The sequence below is a fragment of the Netta rufina genome (genome assembly GCF_964035555.1).
Source record: "Netta rufina genome assembly, chromosome: 1".
In the NCBI taxonomy this organism is placed as follows: domain Eukaryota; kingdom Metazoa; phylum Chordata; class Aves; order Anseriformes; family Anatidae; genus Netta; species Netta rufina.
Genome location: NC_140123.1, coordinates 21,923,780 through 21,944,124, shown reverse-complemented (window position 1 = coordinate 21,944,124; position 20,345 = coordinate 21,923,780). Strand labels below are relative to the sequence as shown.

Sequence of the window (20,345 nt, the reverse complement as noted above, 5' to 3'; positions counted from 1 at the left end):
CCACATCTCCTAGCTCACACGATCTTCCCACGAGAGACGACAGGTAAGTATAGCAAGACGAGGTAGAGCTGTGCCTATAGGTGGCACTCTTGCCCTGACACAGCATTGAAGGACCATGTAGTGCTCCTCCTTTTCTGTTAGACGACAGAGACACGATTCAGATAAGAAACCCATTAAAAGCAAAACAAAAACAAAAACCACAAAACACTTTTAATGAACATTTCGGATTTTATTGTCAACACACGTAAAAACTGAAACCTACGTTCAAAACAGTCACTTCTGAGAACACCGAAATACAAAATATTTCACACAGAAGTTTGTTATCATAACATAAACAGAAAAAAAAAGGACAGAGTATGCTGATGTGGATTATATGTGCTCGAGGTCACACGTTTAAGAAGTGTACCGCTACAAAATCGTCACATAGGTTTGGGAAGTGAGCATTTGATTGTGTTTAAGTATCTCCGCTGCATTTCTAGTATTACACGTTTACTTGGAAACTTCATAGCAGTGGACAAAAACATGATAATTGTCTTCAAGGATTGTTTTGAAAGCACCATGACAACAGACTGTTCAAACTAGTTCCTTACAGAGGGAAGTCTAAACAGAGACAATTATTGCAGTTATGGCTTCTTAGGGGTAACGTTTAATGTTATCTGTGACAAAATTGTGAATATACTACACGCAAAGTTGGTATTTCCTGGTAGCTCCTCCTGAAAAGTAAAACCAGCATAGCCCATTTTAAATTTGTTCTTTTTATACTAAAGAAACCAAACTCTTACATGCTATACAAAATAGATGTGCATTGACCAGTCTTCCCTTCTTCCAGATCCTGTAAAACTAAACTAACCCAAACAAGCAAAACTTCTTCATTGGTTAAGCAGCAAAAATAAGTTCTGCCAACTTTACACAATAAATAGACTTCTGCTTAAGTTAAATTTATTTCCAAAAGGGTGACATGACTAAAGAAGTTGTATTGGACAGTGACGCACGTATCACGCTCCATTACCAAGACCCTAAGCTTAGTCAGAAGGGGAGTGAGGAAAGGAGCAACGGGAAGGGAATGTCTGTTCTCAGACAACTGAAAGATTTATGCTGCACTTTGCTCTTCTCTTAAAGGTCCCGAAGAAACGTTTTATAAAACTACCTCTAGCTACTTCTCACACAAGCAACTCGGTTCAAAAATCAATTCTGAACAGCATCTCTTTCTGGAAAAAAACTAACGTCCCTGCAGTCTGACGTCTAATGACATTTCTTGGCTTGTAACAGCACATACCCATCTCTCCTCATCGTTTGCTAGATCGCTTTTCATACTTATCCTTTGTGTGCTGGTTCCTGTTTCGGTGCCTAGGAGGAGAGTAGCTGACTCTCCTTCTGGACTGAAAGCTGGGTGTGTACGGATGAATTCTGCGTTTCTTTGGTTTTTCTTCTTTCCTGCTTTTGTTTGGCTCCGGCTCCTTACTGACTTCCCTTTGCTCACGTTCTTGGTCTTGTTCTTTTTGAGATGGTAACGTGTTTTTGATGGTATTAATAAGAAATCTTTTATTTGCACCAGCAAGAGGACATTTCAACCTGTAAAGACATTTAAGAGTAATCAAAATACGGGATAAAAACATCCTGAAAGAAATGTGAGAGTTTAACTTCAATAATTTTAAGACAGTTTTGTGTTTTTGGCTTTCCTTGCATGCCACCTAGTGTAAACTCTCAGTACAGAAAGATATGCTCAAGGTTGTCTTCATTCTCCTTTTATCTTACTCCTTATAGGATAAAAATTATTTTACTTTAACGGAGTGAAAGTTCACGTGATTTTCACAAGGCAGCGTGCAGGGAGAAGCAGGTAAGGTGAGACTCATGGTTAACTCACTCTGTGTAAAGTGACGATATATTTTAAGTTTGTCGGTGCTTAACTTTGCTATTCAGGAATCAAATATTTAATAACACATTCTGAGTCATATGAGAATGGTGAACATGACCACAGTGCTGACCATAATAGATTATTTAATGAACTGAGATACTCATAAAGTAAAGGATACACTTGCATGAAGAACCCAAACAACTGTAGTAATAAATCAAAGGAGGCATACCAATTTTAACCTATGTTTAGCAACCACCAAATAAAACCCTTTTTCTTTAATAGAAAGGATACTTGATTAAACTTCTTTTTGTTGTTTCTGACTTTCCCCTCTTGCAGCTTAATGCTTTTGCATGTAATTTATCAGCTCCTCTTAGTAAACAATTACAGCGTGTTACATTTATCCTGTTGTTACCAGTTGTACTAGTTACTCCCAATTTATCATCTCTTAGGGAATGGAATGAAAATAACAGAAGTGTGAATACATTCCTTCAGGAAGCCAAAATCATTCCGAAAAATTCGTTTATTGTGGGAGCTACTGTGAGTTTGCCTGCTAGTATAGGACCTAAGGGATTGCTCAAAAAAAGCAGAGATGTTGGAGATCACAGTACCTCTGAATAACCAGACTAAGCAGAAAAAGAAGAAAATAGCATACTTCATGACATTGAACTGTACATGGAATTTACTTCAGATCTACTTATTAAGCATTAGTGATAATTGTTCTTGTTATAAATCCTCCAAGAAGTTGGTCATTTTAGAAACATACACCAAGCAGACACACTGTTTTATTTCTGCTATGTATTTCTTGATATTTCTATAGCATAATTACTGTTTGTAAACTTCCTGCATATAAATCTACAGTGTTTTACTCAAACCCAGGTTAAAAAAAAATCAAATTAAAAAAAGTAGATGTTCTGTACAGATGGTTTTTTGTAAACTAGGGAGGCAATCATGCATTAGCTCTATTTCTGAGTGAAAGTGCACAGCTAACATTTGTCAGTAGAATAGGGTTTCCATTTCAAGCTACACCAGCTATGAACGTGGCAATGAAAATGCCACGGCACAGGCTGCACTCGAGACAACACAAAACAGTCACCATTTAAGTCCTCTGTATGTCATAGGCCAGCATTACGCTGTTGTACCTCAACATTTCCAAGCAAGGAGCCCAACTTTCCCTAGGATGGATCCAGGTACAAACTATTTTACATTCGTATTCTTCCTCTTGCTTTTTCTTAAAAGCTAATGTATTGATTAAGCACTTATATATATAGCACCAGAATGAGACAATCTGCCCTAAATAAATCCACCTTGCTGAAGTATTTATTTCTTTTTGGCACTACGAGCGCTGCCTGAGCTATACTGAGAATGAAAACTGATGAGAAATGCAGGGCTTCAGAGTCAGCTAAGAGACGTCATTAATTCACTATCACACAGCAATAAAAGCGAGCCCCCGGGTTTTCAGGGAGCAGCAATAAGTCACAGCACCGAAGAGAAACGTCAGTCCTTGGTTTTATTGACTTCAGACTTCAGCAAAGCAAATTCTGCCTTTCAGTCTTGAAGGGAAATGAGATGTACGGCACACCCGCTACATTACACATGCACACGCACAAATTCATAATGCTTTCATGTGTATGTGGCATATCTGGAGCTGTGAGGATTCAAAGAGAACTGTATTAAATTCATTGATGCCTTTTTCAGCATTTCCAGTGGCGAGAAAAACTTAGGATACTTCTATAGCTCACTTCCCTGAAGACAAGCCTTTGGCTTGCTGTAGGTCTGATCCTGAGATGGATCCTGAGATTGTTCACCAACAGCTGTGCCCTCAATGTGAATTCTGAAAAACTGCAAAAAAAGCTCAGCCTATGCAAGGTGAATCACAATCTGCACACCAGTGAACAGTTCCACACGACAGAGTGCAAATGCCTTGTTTGTTTTCAGAAGACATGTTAGGAGAGCATTACCGTTTCCAACTCAAGTGTGCCTGAAGCAGAACTGCAGGCACGGCCAAAGAAAGCAGCCTACCTGCAGCTCTGAAGCAATCTAGCTTACAAAACTGACTCCAGTTTTGGAGCAACTTTTTCATTCAGTGTAATAATTCTCTTTGTTTTGCATGTTTGGACAATCTAAAAAGCTATTTTTCCATGTAGAACCCCTTCTTCCTCCAAACACAGCCCCCTACCCCAAAGTTTCTCTGCTGTCTAATGATGAAATGCCAACTCTCCAATTTGAGCAAGAAAAATAAACAGAAACCATTCTTGCACACACAAATCAACGCTTAATCCCACTTGTGCTGCACAGAAGTGGACTTAAAATGTCAGCCCTTTTACTCTCCAGCAATGCCTGCCACCAGGTTTGGCACTGTATTTCAGCACAGCAGTGCACATTAAGGCTTTTTATCAGAAGAACTCGCTGACACTGTGAAGACACTGGCGAACAGAGCCATGAACCAGTCTTTGAGCATGTCACACAGGGCTGGCACTGTCAGCCTCGGCACGCAGAGCATATCAGATCTTTCCAGGAAACGGTTTACTACTTACATTTCCAGCACTTCCAAACTGCCACGGAAAACATGGTATTTAGCAGAATAACAGGTGAAGGCACAAAAAGCAGCTACAGGTTGTTTTGCCAAGTGAGCGGCTGGCACAGCAATGCATGGAAACCTGTGCTGTGATCACTCTGCTTTACCATACTCGCTTTGCAGTCTCTGTACCTCCTTCCTCCTGCTCCTGACATCCACAGGAAAAAGATGAAGCGGAATCACACTGCAGTGCCTGCCTAGCGATGCAACATCCATGCAAAGACGAGACACAACACAGCGTATCGCAGCTCCCATGCTCTCAAGGCTTTCTGCCTCACCCTCCTCATTTCACATTCTGCAGTGCTTCTGACCAGCAGGTTCAGTATTGAACAGAAAACCATCTATAGGCATGAGAGCAATTTTAGGAGTGCTTTGAAAGAAATAGGACTATGAGTAATTTAATGCTTCTAACATTTATCTGTTGTTTGCAACTTCATCTGCTCTGACAACGCAGAGCTGAACAAACCGTCCTAAAATTCATTCATTGGAACAGGCTGCCCAGGGAAGTGGTGGAGTCACCATCCCTGGAAGTCTTCAAAAGACGTTTAGATGTAGAGCTTAGGGATATGGTTTAGTGGAGGGCTGTTAGCGTTAGGTTGGAGGTTGGACTCGATGACCTTGAGGTCTCTTCCAACCTAGAAATTCTGTGATTCTGTGATTCTGTGATTCTGTGAAAATATGCTGTTTTCTACAGCTTATTTTGGGTAAGCTTTTAAAGTAAAGCAGAAAAGACTATGTTTAGTTCAGCCCTAGCTCACTTGCTACCTGGTTGCAGCATCTACCCATGCCGTCCACAGCAAGCTTGTAAGATAATGTAACACTGGCAAAAACATTGCCAAACTGGAAAAAAAAAATAAATACCACCAACACTGTTCTGTATTTCAAGTCTGAATCTCTATGTTGGAGACCATGGGCTGAAGGATGACCACCTGGTACGTGACTGTCAGCTCTGCGATGTTTGTGTTTGCAGTACAAGCCCAAAGAGCAGCTGACTATCCATCTCATGAGACAGGACTGCAAAAAGCTAGGCAGGGATGCGTGGGGAACTTCTTCAAGCTGTGCACTCGAGCTATGGAGAATTAATCACTCTGGAAAACAACGGAGCAGTGGCATGAACCTGAAAGCAGTCCCAGAACAGCGTTCAGAGGTTTGCTGGAGAAGGTTTTGCTGCCATCAACACCCACCAGGAGACTCCACTCTTTGTTATGGCACGCACAATATAGCTCCCTGTGAATGACACCTTCCCACACACCTCCCTTTATTAACTAATTCCTGTCAAATACCACTGACTCCAGACATATTTTGCAGCATCAACTGCTGCTGGAGAGCAACACAAACTGGAATCTGCGAAGTATGAGCAGTAGCAGCCTCTGCCTCTCCTCACCCAAAGAAAGATCCAAAGAAAGATGTCAAAACAAACCACTTTTCACAGGTCAAGTTACTTTCTCTACCTAAAGCCAATACAGGATTGATGGCCTTATAGTACTTTTCCAGGGTTTATGCATCTCTCCTCCCCAGCCCTCCTCTGACAAAGGGTTGAGGAGATCCCACAAGTCCTCATGAAACACACCTGTAAGCATTCTGAGTTTGGCAAGCAACGGAGGCTTTCAGTTTTACCTGTTAAAACCGTGCTTTAGTCAAGTAGGTGATGATCTCTGGTGGCAAAATTTCAGCCATAAATTGTCACGGCACCACAGAAGTCACACAGAAGAAGGAGCTGTAGTAAATGGCTGGGGATCCCTTACCTTCTGCTTACACCCACAGAAGTGTAACCTTCACCTTTTACCTTCACCCTGCTCTGAGAGGTTGGAATCTATGTTGCCCAGAGAAGCTGTGGATGCCCCATCCCTGGAGGTGCTCAAGGCCAGGCTGGATGGGGCTTTGGGCAACCTGGTGTGGTGGGAGGTGTCCCTGCCCATGGCAGGGGGTTGGGACTAGACAGTCTTCCAGATCCCTTCCAATCCAAACCATTCTATGATTCTGTACTTGTAGTTTGAGTAAGTAAGGTTATTTCCTTGTACTCTTCTTACTCCACTTCCTAGGCTATTGCCCCCTGACAGAGACAGAGTTGGATGGATCCCACCTTTGAGCCAGTACAGCTATTCTCATGTTCCTCTGCAGTTAAAAGGATCCTTACTTCAACAGTCTCAGTTCATAATATCACTTTTCCAAATCCCCATGTCAACCACCTTTCTCTTCCTGAAGCCTTCTCGGCCATCTCTTCTTCTACATCTTTATCCCATCACAGCCAGCTGAGTGGGACCACTGCTCCTGCACAGACAGGGAATAAAAAATAGCTGGGAGCAGAAACCCATACGTGCTCCTGGAAAGTATTGCAGACTGCCCAAGTGGCAGAGAAGTTGCACAGGGACACCTGGGTATCTTCCAGCAGAAATTTTTGGTTTCCACACCTGGAATTACCTTGCAAATGCTCAGTAAGAGGTCACACACAACACTTCATGATGCTGATTATCTGCATTGGTTTACCTGGCCATTTTGCAAGGCTTGCAGAGAAAAGGCATGCTGCATCAGTACAGCTGTAAGCACTCTAGGAGATTAAACCAATTTAATTATTTTCACATAAAGGGTATAAATTGTATCCCTAGCAGAAATCCTGGGTAAAATATACACAAAAAGATCCCTCAAGTCTTGCTTAAAAAATATAAAAGATTAACTTTTTAGAGCAAGACACCAATTTCATCTTTTCAGAGCTACTAAAACAAACATAACTGAGAAATCAGCTGAGAACTTCATAAAGAGCACAGGCTTATCTTGTAATACTGCTGGTGAAAGAAGCCAGACCTTATCCACAAATGAGTTTAACAGAATGAATTGGTGCACTACTTGTGTGAACATCCTTGGTTTTGGGATGCTTCTTATCAGTCATATACATAATTGTGAGATGAACGACTCTACTCAGCACGTTAGTTCTCAATTGCTTTGCCTTCAACACATTTGGTCAAGCAATTTTATGCAGGCAGAATTCTCTTCAACTTCTTTCTTATCTGGAGTCAAATTTTTACCCAGACAAATTAATACCTGGATGAAGACAAATTATTTAAACACAACGCAAGTTAAAATGCAAAGACTTCTGTCACCCATTAAATGCAAAATTTACTTTGGCATTGGTCGTAGAATTCATTTCCTCTTGGCACAACTTACCAACCCATCGCTCCCATTGTTTCAGCTCTGGTTCTCCCACGTTTTGCTTCTTTAAGCAACTCTTCCACAGCCTTCCTAAACATGAGAAGAGGAAAAAAGTTAGCACTTGAGGAAAACAAGAACTTGCCACTTTACGCACTTAAATAAATAACGTGGAGAACCAATTGCTTAATTCATTACAGGGAATAAAGAGGAAACGTTGCAAATACAACAATTGTGATACTAATTTTCATTGGAGAGTAGAAATAAAGTGTGCAACACTGGTACACTACACTGAAAAGCACAATCCCTGTGCTTTTGGGGAATGCTCTCCCTTGCTATCATTTAGGTTCTTCCTAAAGTCCTTCAACCACAGCAGATCTATTCTGAGCACAGCCCAACAACAGTAGCAAACTACCAAGCAGTCAGTTGACAGAACTTCTACCACTGCATCCACCAGTAGTTAAACTGCCCTAGCTTTGGTTTAACATGGGAAGAAAGAAGCTCATCTCTGTGGTTACGAAGCACTGTCGTTCAAAATGACTACATTACCAGGATCTTCTATAAAAAACAAAAACAAAAACAGCCACACTCACATGAAAGCAATTAAATAACTGTGCTCACTTAAAAAGTCTGAGAGTAAACTATGCAAATTGTAGATAATTCCTACCATGTTGGTCTTTCAGTTCTCTTTAGACATTAATTTCAATCTCAAGTAAAACTTTAATAACTCCTCTACAGTATGTGGTTGAAGTTAATGGGAAAACCAATAAGCAGATAATGGCAGCCATTTATTATAGGAATTGAACGCGGAAGCTGACAATTAGGTTAGTTAACTGTAAGCAACTATACACGTCAAGCAACAGGAATTGCAAGACAGAAAAGGGAAGCTCTGCACCTGGCTCTAAACCCAGGACACGAAGCTCAGCGTTAACACTGACATGGGTAAGATTGAAGGCTCAGGGAATGGAAAGCAGGGGGTGACGGAGGGGGGCACGCGTCGCTTTGCTCTCCCAGCTGTGATGTGCCACGAGGGCTACTGGTGTTCAGGCTCCGTGAGCAGGACTGCCAGCATCTTGATAATGCAGAAAGGTAGCAGGCAACAGCTTTCAACCTGAAGGAAGTCGCATCCCATCGTGTCACGGTGTTATTAGCATAGCAGGGTTTTGCTGCTGTGCCACAAGATTACAAAAAACAACAACTGAGTATTGATCCTGGTGTCAAGCCAACATTGAGACTAGAGAAGCCAAGGCTCATCATTTAATGGAAGGAGCAGAAGAAAAGCAAGCAGTTTACATAGCAGGGCCACGTGAAGACCTAAGGAGATAATGCTGGGCTCTAAACAACCAGCAGTCATTTATTACCATTTCTACATCTGCACAGAAAACACCAGAGGTCTTAGCTTTAATTGCATACACTACACTTGTGTAGCAGGGCATGAACACGAACAGTACAGAATTTCTGTCAGTAGCTAATGAGAAAACTTTATGCTGTTACCCAGCAGCTTACATCTGTCAGTCAAGATCTAACCCTCTCCAGTTAATGGTCTTAACACGAGAATATATTCTGTGTATATATCCCTTGGTTTCAGGGGGAAACCATTCCAGCCAGAAGTGAAATCTATGCCAGGCAGATGTGCAGATGCTCACAGATTGTAACTTCTTGGATAGTTTGCATTTGAAGGGCTTTGAAAAAAAGAAAGCATCCACAGAAACGACAGAAGAGAAATGCACTAAAATGTTATCATTATTTCTCCATTCTCTAATCTAATGGCACATCGGTTTAAGGTTCCTTTCAGAAGTGTCTCTGAGGTTATTACTATGATCTCAGCTCTGCTTGGGATACTTCAATTCCTTTTTTAAGCATTCATCCCAATGCCAGGACATTTTACATCTCCAGTCATTCACAAAATTGAGCATTTGCACAGGTAAGCTTTCATTTGTTAAGAGTTACCTGCAGGCTAAGTACTGCTTTATCAGCCCAGCCAGGTACTGCTGCCTCCCCAGGCAGTGGGATATGTGGCACAGCAATTCCCCAACATGTGCCAGAAACACAGGCTCTGTCACTGGAACGTGGGAGATGTTACCTACACAGGTCTTGGAGAAATCGAGCTAATATTTTACTGTCCAGACCCAGAATTTACAAACTAGTTCAGGTAGCAGTGGGCACGGCAGGAGCACGCAGCCTCTTGAAAACTTCTCCTGAGCCTTCAAACAGAAATACCAGACAAAAGGCAGGAAAGAGGAGGAAAAAAAAATAATCCACCTAGCTTTTTCTACCATGGTTACCAGACTTTCTGATTCTGCTGTAAGAGATCTGTAAAGCAGTCAGATTAAAAGCCGCTATATCTGTCACTATTTTATAAACGAAATCATAAACCAAAAGATTTGAGCCATAAAACACTAGGAAAACATTTTAAACAGCTACAGTTCAACTTTACGGGAACCATCAGAATAAATTAATATGGTGACATCAGTTCTATAACTTTATGGCTTATAATTCTTAAGTTATTCGAGACGTTATTTTTGCAATGTTTGTATCACAGAGCAGGCTGACTTGGCATCCACCTTAGCAAGCGAAAATCCTCCTTTCTTATCAGCAGTTGTTTCCTGATAATGGTCTTTTAACATTACTACTAATCACTGCATCTGTACAAAGCCCTCTGGACTTGCACAGACAAAGGGGAAAAACTGCTCAGATAATCTCTGAAACAACGCATTTCCACTGGCTGAACTTACATTCGCTGCACAAGTCAGTCAAAATCTTAAAAGCTATGCAAACGGGGTCACATTTGCTTTTAAAGGCCTCCTGGGACTCAGCATTCCTCGCTGTCTTCATTTGTACAGCTCGGTTACAACTCAAACATTCCTGCAGCCGCCTGATTCAGATCCAAGAAGAGCAACATAAGCAAAGGGAACACAACACACAACTTTCACATGAGAAAAACCCAAGCGGAGGGAAAACAGGAACGAAAATTAAGGGCAGGGGCACATTTGAGAGCACTGTCATCATTCTGGCATCTTTCATGGCAAGGAGAGCAAGCACCACTTAAAACTGGCCGTGGCAATCCCTTCCGAGCAATCAGGCTCTGCTAAAAAACAAAATACAGTAGCATGAAGATATGTGTATATACATACATATATATTTTTTTTCTCCATTAGTATGGTCCAAGAATTATTTACATTTCTGTGGGATGAGATTTCTTCCTCCATATTCCAAGGTTACAGGCAAAAGTCCCATTTCATAACCCTAACAACTCGCATCACAAGTGCCTGGGCCCAAAGAATGGGAGAATGTTAAAGGCTCTGATGTTGGGCAAAAATCGTATCTGTTTTCCCTTCTTCATTCAGGGACAGGACTTTATCATTTTTCTGAAAGAACAAATGCAAAATAGAGGCCAGACAAGAAAAAATTTGAAAGGAATGTAACAAGAAACAGGACAACCTGTGCTGAGCAGGCACGGGGCACGGCCAGACAAGCACGTCCCCACCAGCAGCCTGTTTGCAGGTGCCCAGCCCTTTCCATCCCCTGACTCCTGTTTTCCCACTTTTGCTCCTCCCCAAATCACCTACATCCAGCCCTTTCCCTGCCTGTGGTTCCTTCCCCAAACATCCCATAATGGGCGTTGTGCAATCTCCAAATGCTCCTTCCCCTGCATCTCCTGGGGTGCCCCACACCCCCAGCAGCAGCACCCCGAGGTCCCTCCTGGTGGTGGCTCAGCACTGAGTCATCCTGAGGGGTGTGACAGCGGGATGCTGAGCACCCAGGGAGGGGCCCGGAGGTGCTGGTCATTCCTCCTGGTCCTTACCCTGGCTTCCTGCCTCTTGTGGTGCCCCTGAGATCCTCAGGGTCTGGGGAGAGGTGTCCCTGGTGGGCTGATGGTCCAAGGGTGGGCCTGGATCAGCCCCGCTCATTATCTGGGCTCCCCCACCTGCCTTTGTCCCTCTGAGCTCCTACGTGGGTGTGCCCAGGAGCTTTTAGCTCATACCTACCAAGCCCTGCACCTCCGCCCATGCCATCATCTCATTAAAGATCCCAATCCCAGTGAGAACTGGGATGGCAATAGAGCTACGGGACTTGCTTCATAGCATGCAATCAGCTACTGAAATGCACACAGCAACGAGCAGGAAGGCACCATCCCCCAAACCCCTGAGCACTGAAACCTACCTCCTGAGGCTCCTGGTCCTGACACCTAGCTGCCAGCCCAGGAAAAATGAGCAGTTTTCTTAAAAAAAAACTTATTTTCTCAACGTGGTTTTATGCCGACTTCTATATATTTGACCACGCAATAGAAGCGGATGTTGGAGTGCTGGTTACATCCAAATAATATCAAGACCTGCAATCAGACAAAGGTCTGAAGATATTGCCTCCTAAAATAGAGGAGTGCTATTTGCAATCAACTCCTAGGAGCTGCTTTGTCCCATCTTTGCACACTTACTAGGAAATTTGATGAAAAGGGATGTCAAAAGAAAAGCTTAAGCCAGAATACCGCAAGCAAGAATAAAGAAGGAAGAATAAAGAAGGCACAAATATGCCACAAACTTCTTAACGTGTGTTCAGAGGAAAGGCACTCCATAGCAGGCACGTTAATGCTCACGTCTTTTGTGGATCAGGAGTCTCACTTCTTAAATATTCTGGCTGTCAGTCCCCAAAGTGCTATTTCCAGGACACTTCTGCGCTGATTTTCTCAACAGCTCGAGCAGTGAGGATACCACTCAGCTCAAACTACGATTTTAGCTTGCAGACGACTTTTTCCCGTTAAGATGGGAAAGAACGACAAACACAATTACGACACCTAGATTTTAAAAGCCAATAGTAAGAATAGTTAGAGCTCTCATTTAATTCCTCCAAGGGGCAAAGCCTACTTGTTAAGAAGTGTAACTGGGACATCTGTGCTGCAAAATATTAGGCTATCAATTTTCAGCAAAAGGCTTCTCGTTACAACACCAAGCAATAGCTTTCCTTGGAATTTAGTACGGTATCTCCTTAGAAAATGCTTATTTCTAAGTAAATGATGCTCCAAGCAAGCTTGGTAGGCAATTCTAATAAAGCATGATATTTAAGGTTGCGAAATATTTATAGCTGATGAGATAAAACTGATTATGGAAGAATGTGGATACATGGTAAAACACAAAATTTCTCTGAGAATATAAAGGAGATGTGCTGGAAACACGAGACACCGAGCGCAAAGACAATTTAGGAAGGGGAACATAAAAAAGCGCAGATATTTAATAGAAATTGCATAGGAAACCAAGTACACATCCTTGCATGGGAAACCAAGTAAATAGTTCCTAGGAGATGATTTGTAATTCCCTTCCTCCTGGATCACATATCTTACCAACAGCATTAATTATATATTAACAGTTCACCCTAGAATTTTCTTTGGGTAGCTAATAATTCACCCTTATGTTCGAGATCTTCACTGATGTACCAGCAAGTTTACGGGAAAAATGCCAGTTCATGCTTCCAACAAAGGTTATTGGGAGAGATGGAGGAGAGGAAATAACTCAGGGAAATGTAGCAAATAAGAATATTTTAGACACTCATGATATTTCAGTTTTTCAGAATCACAGAATGGTTTGGGTTGGAAAGGACCTTAAAGACCATCGCATTTCAACCTCCTGCCATGGGCAGGGCCACCTCCCACTAGGCCAAGTTGCCCAAAGCCCCATCCAACTTGGCCTTAGGTTTTTTGAGTATTTAAATCCATAGCATGCAACAGTCTCACGGTAACTTCCAAGTCAGTATTCACCTTCAGCAGTGACTACCACCCCTATTAAAGTGAAGAAAGCACCAAACACAAGATCAAGCATGAGTCAGATGCAATAACAGCAGGGAAACCCGGCAGTAAGGACAGGATAGAGCAAGTAGGATGAAAACACCTCTCCTTAGATGATCGCAAAAAAAAAAAAAAAAAAAAAAAAAAAGTAGGACAACTGGTTTCTCCTAGCACATCACTGTTTGGAATGCTGAGACACAAAATTCACACCCAAAAAAGCACGCACAAAAACAGTTACACTTCCACCACTCCCCTCCATAGATTAAATAAGAAGTCCACAGACAGACTACTGAAAATACTCCAAAGAAAAACATTTTGAAACAGTAAAGCAAAGTTAACGCTGTGGCTACAGAAGTGCCATTTTTTTTTTAGACTAAAGCCATATTATAAATTATGAAATTTATAAAATAAAAAAATAAATAAAAAGCCGACAAATTATGAAACCTAGCTAGCACTGCTGTGCTACTGACCCGAGAGTATGGTGTGGTGGTTTTACTTGGGTGGGCGGCCGAGCTCCACCACAACTGCTCTCTCACTCCCCCTCCTCAAAGAGGAATGGGGAGAAAATATGATGCAAAGGGGTCGAGGGTTGAGATAAGGACAGGGAGACCGCACAGTAATTATTGTGATGGGCAAAACAGACTCTGCATAGGGAGATGCAGTAATGTCTGCCAACCACAGGATAAAGAAAGGTCTGCTCCTGACTATTGAAGACTGCCTGGAGAAACATTTTAGAGCAATAAGTACCCAAGCACGACATCTAAACGCACGTAGCATGAATTGAAGTCAGCGTGCTAGTAGCAAAAAGGAGTTGTGAATGCTGAGGGTATGAAAAAGGAACTATCTGATGGTAGGCAGAACCAGGACAGAAAGTGATAGTTATCTGGTACACTACACGGGTTATATGGTGTGCATGGAGCCACCTCAACTCTTACGGCACAGTAGCACAGATTGAAGATACAGGATAGCTAAACCCTACCGTGTGTCACTCCCTAAGTTGTGAAGTTTCATCCTCATTTTCTACCACACTGCCAGGGAAAAGGAAAAAGCGAGTACTGAATCATCTTGAAGCTATGTGGCAGGACAAAACTTCAGATCTGGTTCCTGGAAAGGAGAGCAGCAGCAGAGGACTCTGGAGCAGCCTGCTGCACCCCGGGGGGCTGCCTGAGCACCCAAATCCCCAGGATGCCAACAGCAGCCAGGGGCAGACAGCACCGAGGGAGAAATGGCAGAGAGTCAACAGGCTGTGAATGAAAAAGGCTCAGGTTTGGAATGGCACTAACAAAAATAGCATCCGTGCATATATAGCAAGAAGGTTTAATAATTTAACTGATTATCGGAGAGCCGAAGTGGCTTACCAAGAATTAAAGGCCTCTTAGAAAGCTTTGTGCTTTCTATCCTTTTTACTACCCCAGTGGTGCCACATTTATCCCATCTCAATATACGTGCTAGATACAAGCAGAAACAAGTGGCTTTGTCTAACCACCCTCAGATATATTTTCTTAAAAGTTAGAGGACGGGACCATGGGCGCAGTTCAGCGAGCCTCTACTTATCCCTTCAGTGCTACAGAAGCATGCTCCACCACAAACCAGCCGGCACACGCACACAAAATGCAGCCTGTTCAACAGATATAATGGAAATATTACCCCCCAAACCTGTAACATAAGCACCTGAAGTCTAATCCTAAAGCCAAAGCCCGCGAGGCCTGCTTGCAAGCAAACATTCAAGCGCAGAAATGCGCTTTTTGGTTTTGACCCCAAAAGTGTTTACGTGGGGACACCACATACAGTACGGATCGCAAAATGAACCACGTTACCCCAGCAAGACGGGAATTTGTGAAAAGTTTAAGTTTTTAGTAGACCAGGGACGAGGCCTCGGCAGCGCCGGGCCCCGGGCTGAGGCGAGCCCCCCCCACCCCCCCGGGGGAGCCCGGCCGCCATCTCGGCGCTGCCCCCCCCCCCCTCCTCCTCCTCCTCCTCCTCCTCCCTCCCTCCCTCACCTCTCCAGCTCCGGGTCCTCCTCCTCCTCCTCCATGGCGGCTGCTCTCAGAGCAAGCCGGGCGCCATGCCCCGGCCTCAACCAAGCTGTATCGGGGCGGAGCGGGGCGGAGGCCGGCGCCGAGGACCCCGGAGGAGAAGGAGGAGCCGGGGCGGTGCGAGCCGGGGCCGCCGCCACCGCCACCGCCGCCGCCACTCCCCGCCGGGGGCCGCCGGCGGCTGCGGGAGGGCTGCGGCTCCTCCTCCGCCTGACCTCGGCTCCCCCCTCACCGCCCCGGGAGTGCAGCGAGAAAAAAAGGGGGTGAAGGCAGCGGGCTGGGTCCCCTCAGCACCCCCCCGGGGCTCGCCCCTCGCCCTGCGGAGCGGGGGCACGGGCAGGAGGAGCCGCCGCCGGTGAGTAACTTGGCTGCCCCGCCGCCGGGCCTAGCCGGGGAGGCAACAAGTGCGGTGTTTTTTTTTTGGGGGGGGGGGAAATTTGGGGTGTCCTAAAGCAGCTCGGGGACTCCTGAGCTCGGCTGCTGGAGGATAAGAGAGGGGAGGTGCGGCGGAGCGGGGCTTGGTGCCGTGCCGGGTCGCTGGCGGCTCCTCCAGCCCGCCCCGGCACCGGCTTTGCCCCCCGTTTCTCGGCTTTCAGCTGCTGGAAATGCGGTCGGGGAGCCCCAAAACCCGGCCTCCTGGCAACTTGCAGGCGGCGTGCTCGAAATGTGCTCGTCTCGCCTTCAATATTCAGCCAGCGAGGCGAGGGAACAATTGCTGCGGGAGTGCCAAACACGCCTGTCCCCTGTGACTTCTCCCACCGCGCTCCCCATGCGTGGCACCGGCTGTTTACCTCTGCCGAAATCCACTATTAAGTACTTCTGAGCTTCGTTTAATTCCTTTTTTAATTACACGACAGCCCGGGCTTGTTTTCCAACCCGCGCCTGCAAAGTAAAAGTGGTTGTTACGGCGTGGCTGTGGGGTACGGCTGATGGTCTCTGGAAATAAATCCCAAATCGTAGACGTGTCCGAGCTTTGGTTCAAAAGGGAAATCGTTCAGAGCTAGGCTCTCTTAAACAAACAATCTGAATTTTATATTTATTTTATTATTATTATTATTATCATTCCTCTCCCCAATTCCTCTTGGCTCCGCGGTGCTTTATTCTAAGCTGCAATCCAGCAGCAGATCAAGGAGGCTTAGGGGGAAACATCAGATGGTTCCAGTTAGTGGCCCCACCGCCTGGTAAATCAGCCTGCTACAACCATATGCTGCCACGGCTTTATTAAAACAAATTTCCGAGTGGAAACAAGGTATACAAGCTTACTTTCTAGGGCCAGGAGACCTGATGGGGTCCTTCTTGCATTTACTTTCCTAGCATGATGAGTTTATTGAGGGAGGAACCCGCTGTTTCCCGATGACAGTGCTGTACGAGATGATTAACCTCAGATTCAGGGAGTTGTGAGGAATGCTGTTGTGCCCAGTTAGGGTTTTGATGTTGTTTTCAAGGAAAAATGTACGACATGTCATGGTTTTAAGTGCTTGAGTTATTAAAACTGGAATCTCTGAATAAACACAAATAAAATGTATGGTTTTAAATGAGGGTTTTCTGTAATGAAATCCCACCTGTACCTATTCTTACTCACTAACTCTGGTTACTGACTTCACGAGAGATAATCCATGGCCTTGGACTCACATCTACGATTGGCAAAACCAACTCCATTTCCCAAGACAGGACTCAAACCTTCCCTGAAAAATAAATAAATAATGAAAGAAGCTGCAATTTAAAGATGAGTCTTTGCAAGAGGAATGCGAGCAGGTGACTGCGTGGAAAAGTTTAGCTCTCGAGAGAGAGAGTTGTTAATTTAAAAAACACGCCTACTGAAGGCAGCTTTTGCCAGTGTTTGGCATCTGCTCTCGTGGAAGCCTTCATGACCTCAGTAAAACTTCTGTGTCATAAGGCTTTACCAGTGCTAAATGGCCTTTGAACCTCGACATCAGTACATATTTATGGGCCTGAATCACTAAAAAACAGCAGAAGTTTGTTATCTTCTAGTAATAACTGTCTGCTTGAAAATACTTTGAAATACACCCCTTTTTTACTCCCATTTTTTTCTATACTCTTAAAAGATGTCTTAATATATGTGAAAGCATCTGTGAAGGAGAGGCAATACCAACAATATCACTTCAGAAGGGAAATGGGTAAGCATATGATGTGTATTAGACATCAGTTTAATATAAATTAATGTCATAAATCAGCAAGATGCTGCTTGTTTAAAGAGCTATGGGATATTAAGGGCCATAACTAGTAAGAAAACAGCATTCATGCAGTGATAAAATGCTCCCTGGTGTAAAAGGCACCAGAGGAAGCTGATTACAGATTAGATGTAGTCAGTGGCTTGTCTCTGATATTTGAAAATTCGTAGTTTGTTTGGTTTGCAGAATCGATTTAACGTGACATCAGTGAATCTTGTGCTTCTTAATTGCTTTATTGGGTCTATGGAGTTGGTTTAGGAACTGTGGAGCCTTTTGAGGACGAAAATTCACTTAAGCATCATTAATGATGTAACGGTTATGTCACGATGCCCATGGGGCAATAAAAATAATGATGTTGCGGTGTGTGCTTCTTATGGCCCCAGCCCTACAGATCTGCCTCTTAGATATGTTTAATTGTAAGCATCCAGGTATTTCTCCTGGAATTAGTGGGCCTGTTCTTGGGCTTAACGTTAAGCCTGCATGTAAATGGTCTCAGGGTCAGGATTCGTATTCGCAAAGTTCATGGGCTAAGCCTGCCGTGTGTTCATCCTGACTGTGCTGTCTTTTGTGCGAGATGATACAGGTGATGACTTCTGGTTTGGGACTGAGGATTGCTTCATCTCCTGGCACGCACTGGGATGCTGCCTCCATCCTTGCAGCGGGCTTTGCAGTGCTGCAGGCACCTCCTTCGTTCATCAAGTATTTCTGGTGGTACAGACCTACCTAAATGTCAGGCCTTTCCATGTTCTTAGCTGTTTATTTCAATTGCTGAGAGTTTTATGAATAACTTGGGACAGTTTCCTTTCTGAAATTTGGTAAAGGCTGATAAAGAGGGCTCCCAAGCCAAGTCTCTCACTATTAGTTGTGCATTAAATGGTGAAAACAAAACCTTGTCTAAGTATTCAGATTGGTATAAAATCAGATAACCTATGACATGGGTTAGTGGGTGACATTGGTGGTAGGGGGATGGTTGGACTAGATGATCTTGGAGGGCTTTTCCAACCTTAATGATTCGATGACTCTGTGATTCTATGAAAATAGATTTTAAATTACATTTTGCATTTTAGTGATTTTTTTCCACCTGTTTAGTAGAATGTATTTTTATTTTAAAAATGAAACTTTGCAGTAGCTTAGGTCAACATTTGCAGTCTCGTTTTTGTTTAAAGCAAACAAGTGGTGACATTGCTCTGAATCTCTGGTATGTTGTTAGGAATGTCTCGAATTTTCTTGCTGTCATTACAGCAGAGCAGATCAAATCAGTCAATAAAGTGATTGTGAGGTTATAATAGTGTCAAATCAATGTTGTTTCCGAAGTTAATTTCTGCCTGTCAGTCTGTAGAGCTGTAGAGCTGGTTTACTTTAGGCTGAAGTGGTGGATGCTGGGTTTGCCAGGCTGTTCTCCCTTCGTGCTGCAGAGGAAGATGTGGTTTTATATTTCCTTGCAGAGATTTGCTAATGCTTAACTACAGTTTGATGGAGTGTGCAGAATTGTTATGAAGAACAGTTGTTTGCGGAGCAAAATTCAGCCTGACTGAGGAATATATCCAGTATACGAAGAGATCCTGTTTTAAAATGTAGTAAACAACAGCAAGTGGTAGGTTTAGATCATGAAAAGGATGGAAATAGACTTATTTATCTTGTTCCTACTGCTGTGCTGCTTGGAATAGAGCACAGCTGACAGTGCTGTGCGTTAAGGGAGCACACATCTGGGCCAAGGAACAGTAGCTGTAGAGGGCAGAGCAGGGATTTGGGGTCAGGTTGACTGGGGGAGTGCAGTGCTGGCAAATATTGCTCAGCACACAAGGGGGAAATGAGTGGCCAGCTACCTGCTTCTGCATCGGGGAATTATTTACAGGGGGGAGCGATTTCAAAGCGTGCTCTCCCCATCCCAGCCCCCTGAGATAACATTGCAGGATTGCATTTTCCTGATGATCTCCTAAGAGCTTCCTCAAGCTCCATGGAACCTGTCAGGATGTTGGTGTTACCCATCCCTGTGGGCTGGCTGGTTGGAGAATCGTCAGGAAGGAGCACGGTTCATCCTTACTGACTGCAGTCAGATAACTCTCTGCTAATGCAGTATTATATTCAAAATTTTCACCCTGAAAGGCCAAATAATATCAGAGGGTTTAAAATTCGTACTTTCCTGTGGCTTTCTTTGTTCTCCAGATTGGGTGTTAATCCTCATTTATGAATTCATACACAGAAAAAAAGGCCGCTGGGGCAGCAGCAGCAGTATCTGATGTAGCAGAAGTGCAAATTCAAGCAGAGCTAACAGATGGAGGCAAAAATGTCTCTGAGTTGTATACCAAAACCAGGCTATGGAAAGTTCTTTGCAGTGGCTGTTGCATTGTGCTTGGATAAGCTGGCGTGTTCTGCCACAGGAATTCTGTGTTTATTGTGAAAGGGCCAGTGCACGGTGGGTTTTTTGAATACACAAGCAACGTTTCAGAAGCTAGATTTTTCTGCCTATCAAGTTTTGGTTGGCATTCCTGATCAAAGTCTTCATTTAAAAATAAAAATAATAATAATAAAAAAGGTTGGCTGGTATCAGCGAGCCTTCTTGAGTCAGTGCGTTTATTTTGTCATAACGTGAGTGTGCATTTATCTGTGTACCTTGTGTTAGTCCCAGATGAAATTAGGTGTGTCAGCAAGTGTTCCCTATGACTGTCATCGAAATCATTCCCCTAATTGACATTGCTGCCTGCTACACCAGCAAAAACAAAGCAAAACCAAGAAACCCAACAAGTCTCCCAAGCTCTTAAGCAAA

General features: G+C 43.7%; 2 protein-coding genes across 3 annotated transcripts in view; one reads left to right on the top strand and one right to left on the bottom strand.

Annotated features, from left to right (window-relative positions):
* Window positions 1-214: 214 nt before the first annotated feature.
* On the bottom strand, window positions 215-15,498 carry POLR1D (RNA polymerase I and III subunit D). Its single transcript, XM_084297114.1, has 3 exons — window positions 15,351-15,498; window positions 7,593-7,667; window positions 215-1,572 (listed from the first exon to the last, which is right to left on the bottom strand). The coding sequence occupies exons 1-3, from the start codon at window positions 15,383-15,385 to the stop codon at window positions 1,287-1,289; spliced, it is 396 nt and encodes a 131-aa protein (XP_084153240.1). The 5' UTR covers window positions 15,386-15,498; the 3' UTR covers window positions 215-1,286.
* A 125-nt stretch (window positions 15,499-15,623) lies between these two features.
* The window catches only part of LNX2 (ligand of numb-protein X 2), a 59,267-nt gene continuing 54,545 nt past the window's right edge, over window positions 15,624-20,345 (top strand). Inside the window, exon 1 of one of the 2 annotated variants that reach the window (XM_084285327.1) lies at window positions 15,624-15,741. The gene's annotated coding sequence lies outside the window, so the exon portion shown is untranslated. The remainder of the gene's footprint in view (window positions 15,742-20,345) is intronic. The other variant, XM_084285328.1, reaches the window with a different exon arrangement.

Bases quoted from the DNA above. Each gene is read 5' to 3' on its own strand.
- POLR1D (XM_084297114.1), bottom strand. From the start codon at position 15,385: ATGGAGGAGGAGGAGGAGGACCCGGAGCTGGAGAG. The intron at 7,668-15,350 runs GTGAGGGAGGGA...TCTCATGTTTAG, and splicing joins GAGGACCCGGAGCTGGAGAG to GAAGGCTGTGGAAGAGTTGC. The intron at 1,573-7,592 runs GTAAGTTGTGCC...ATGTCTTTACAG, and splicing joins ACAATGGGAGCGATGGGTTG to GTTGAAATGTCCTCTTGCTG.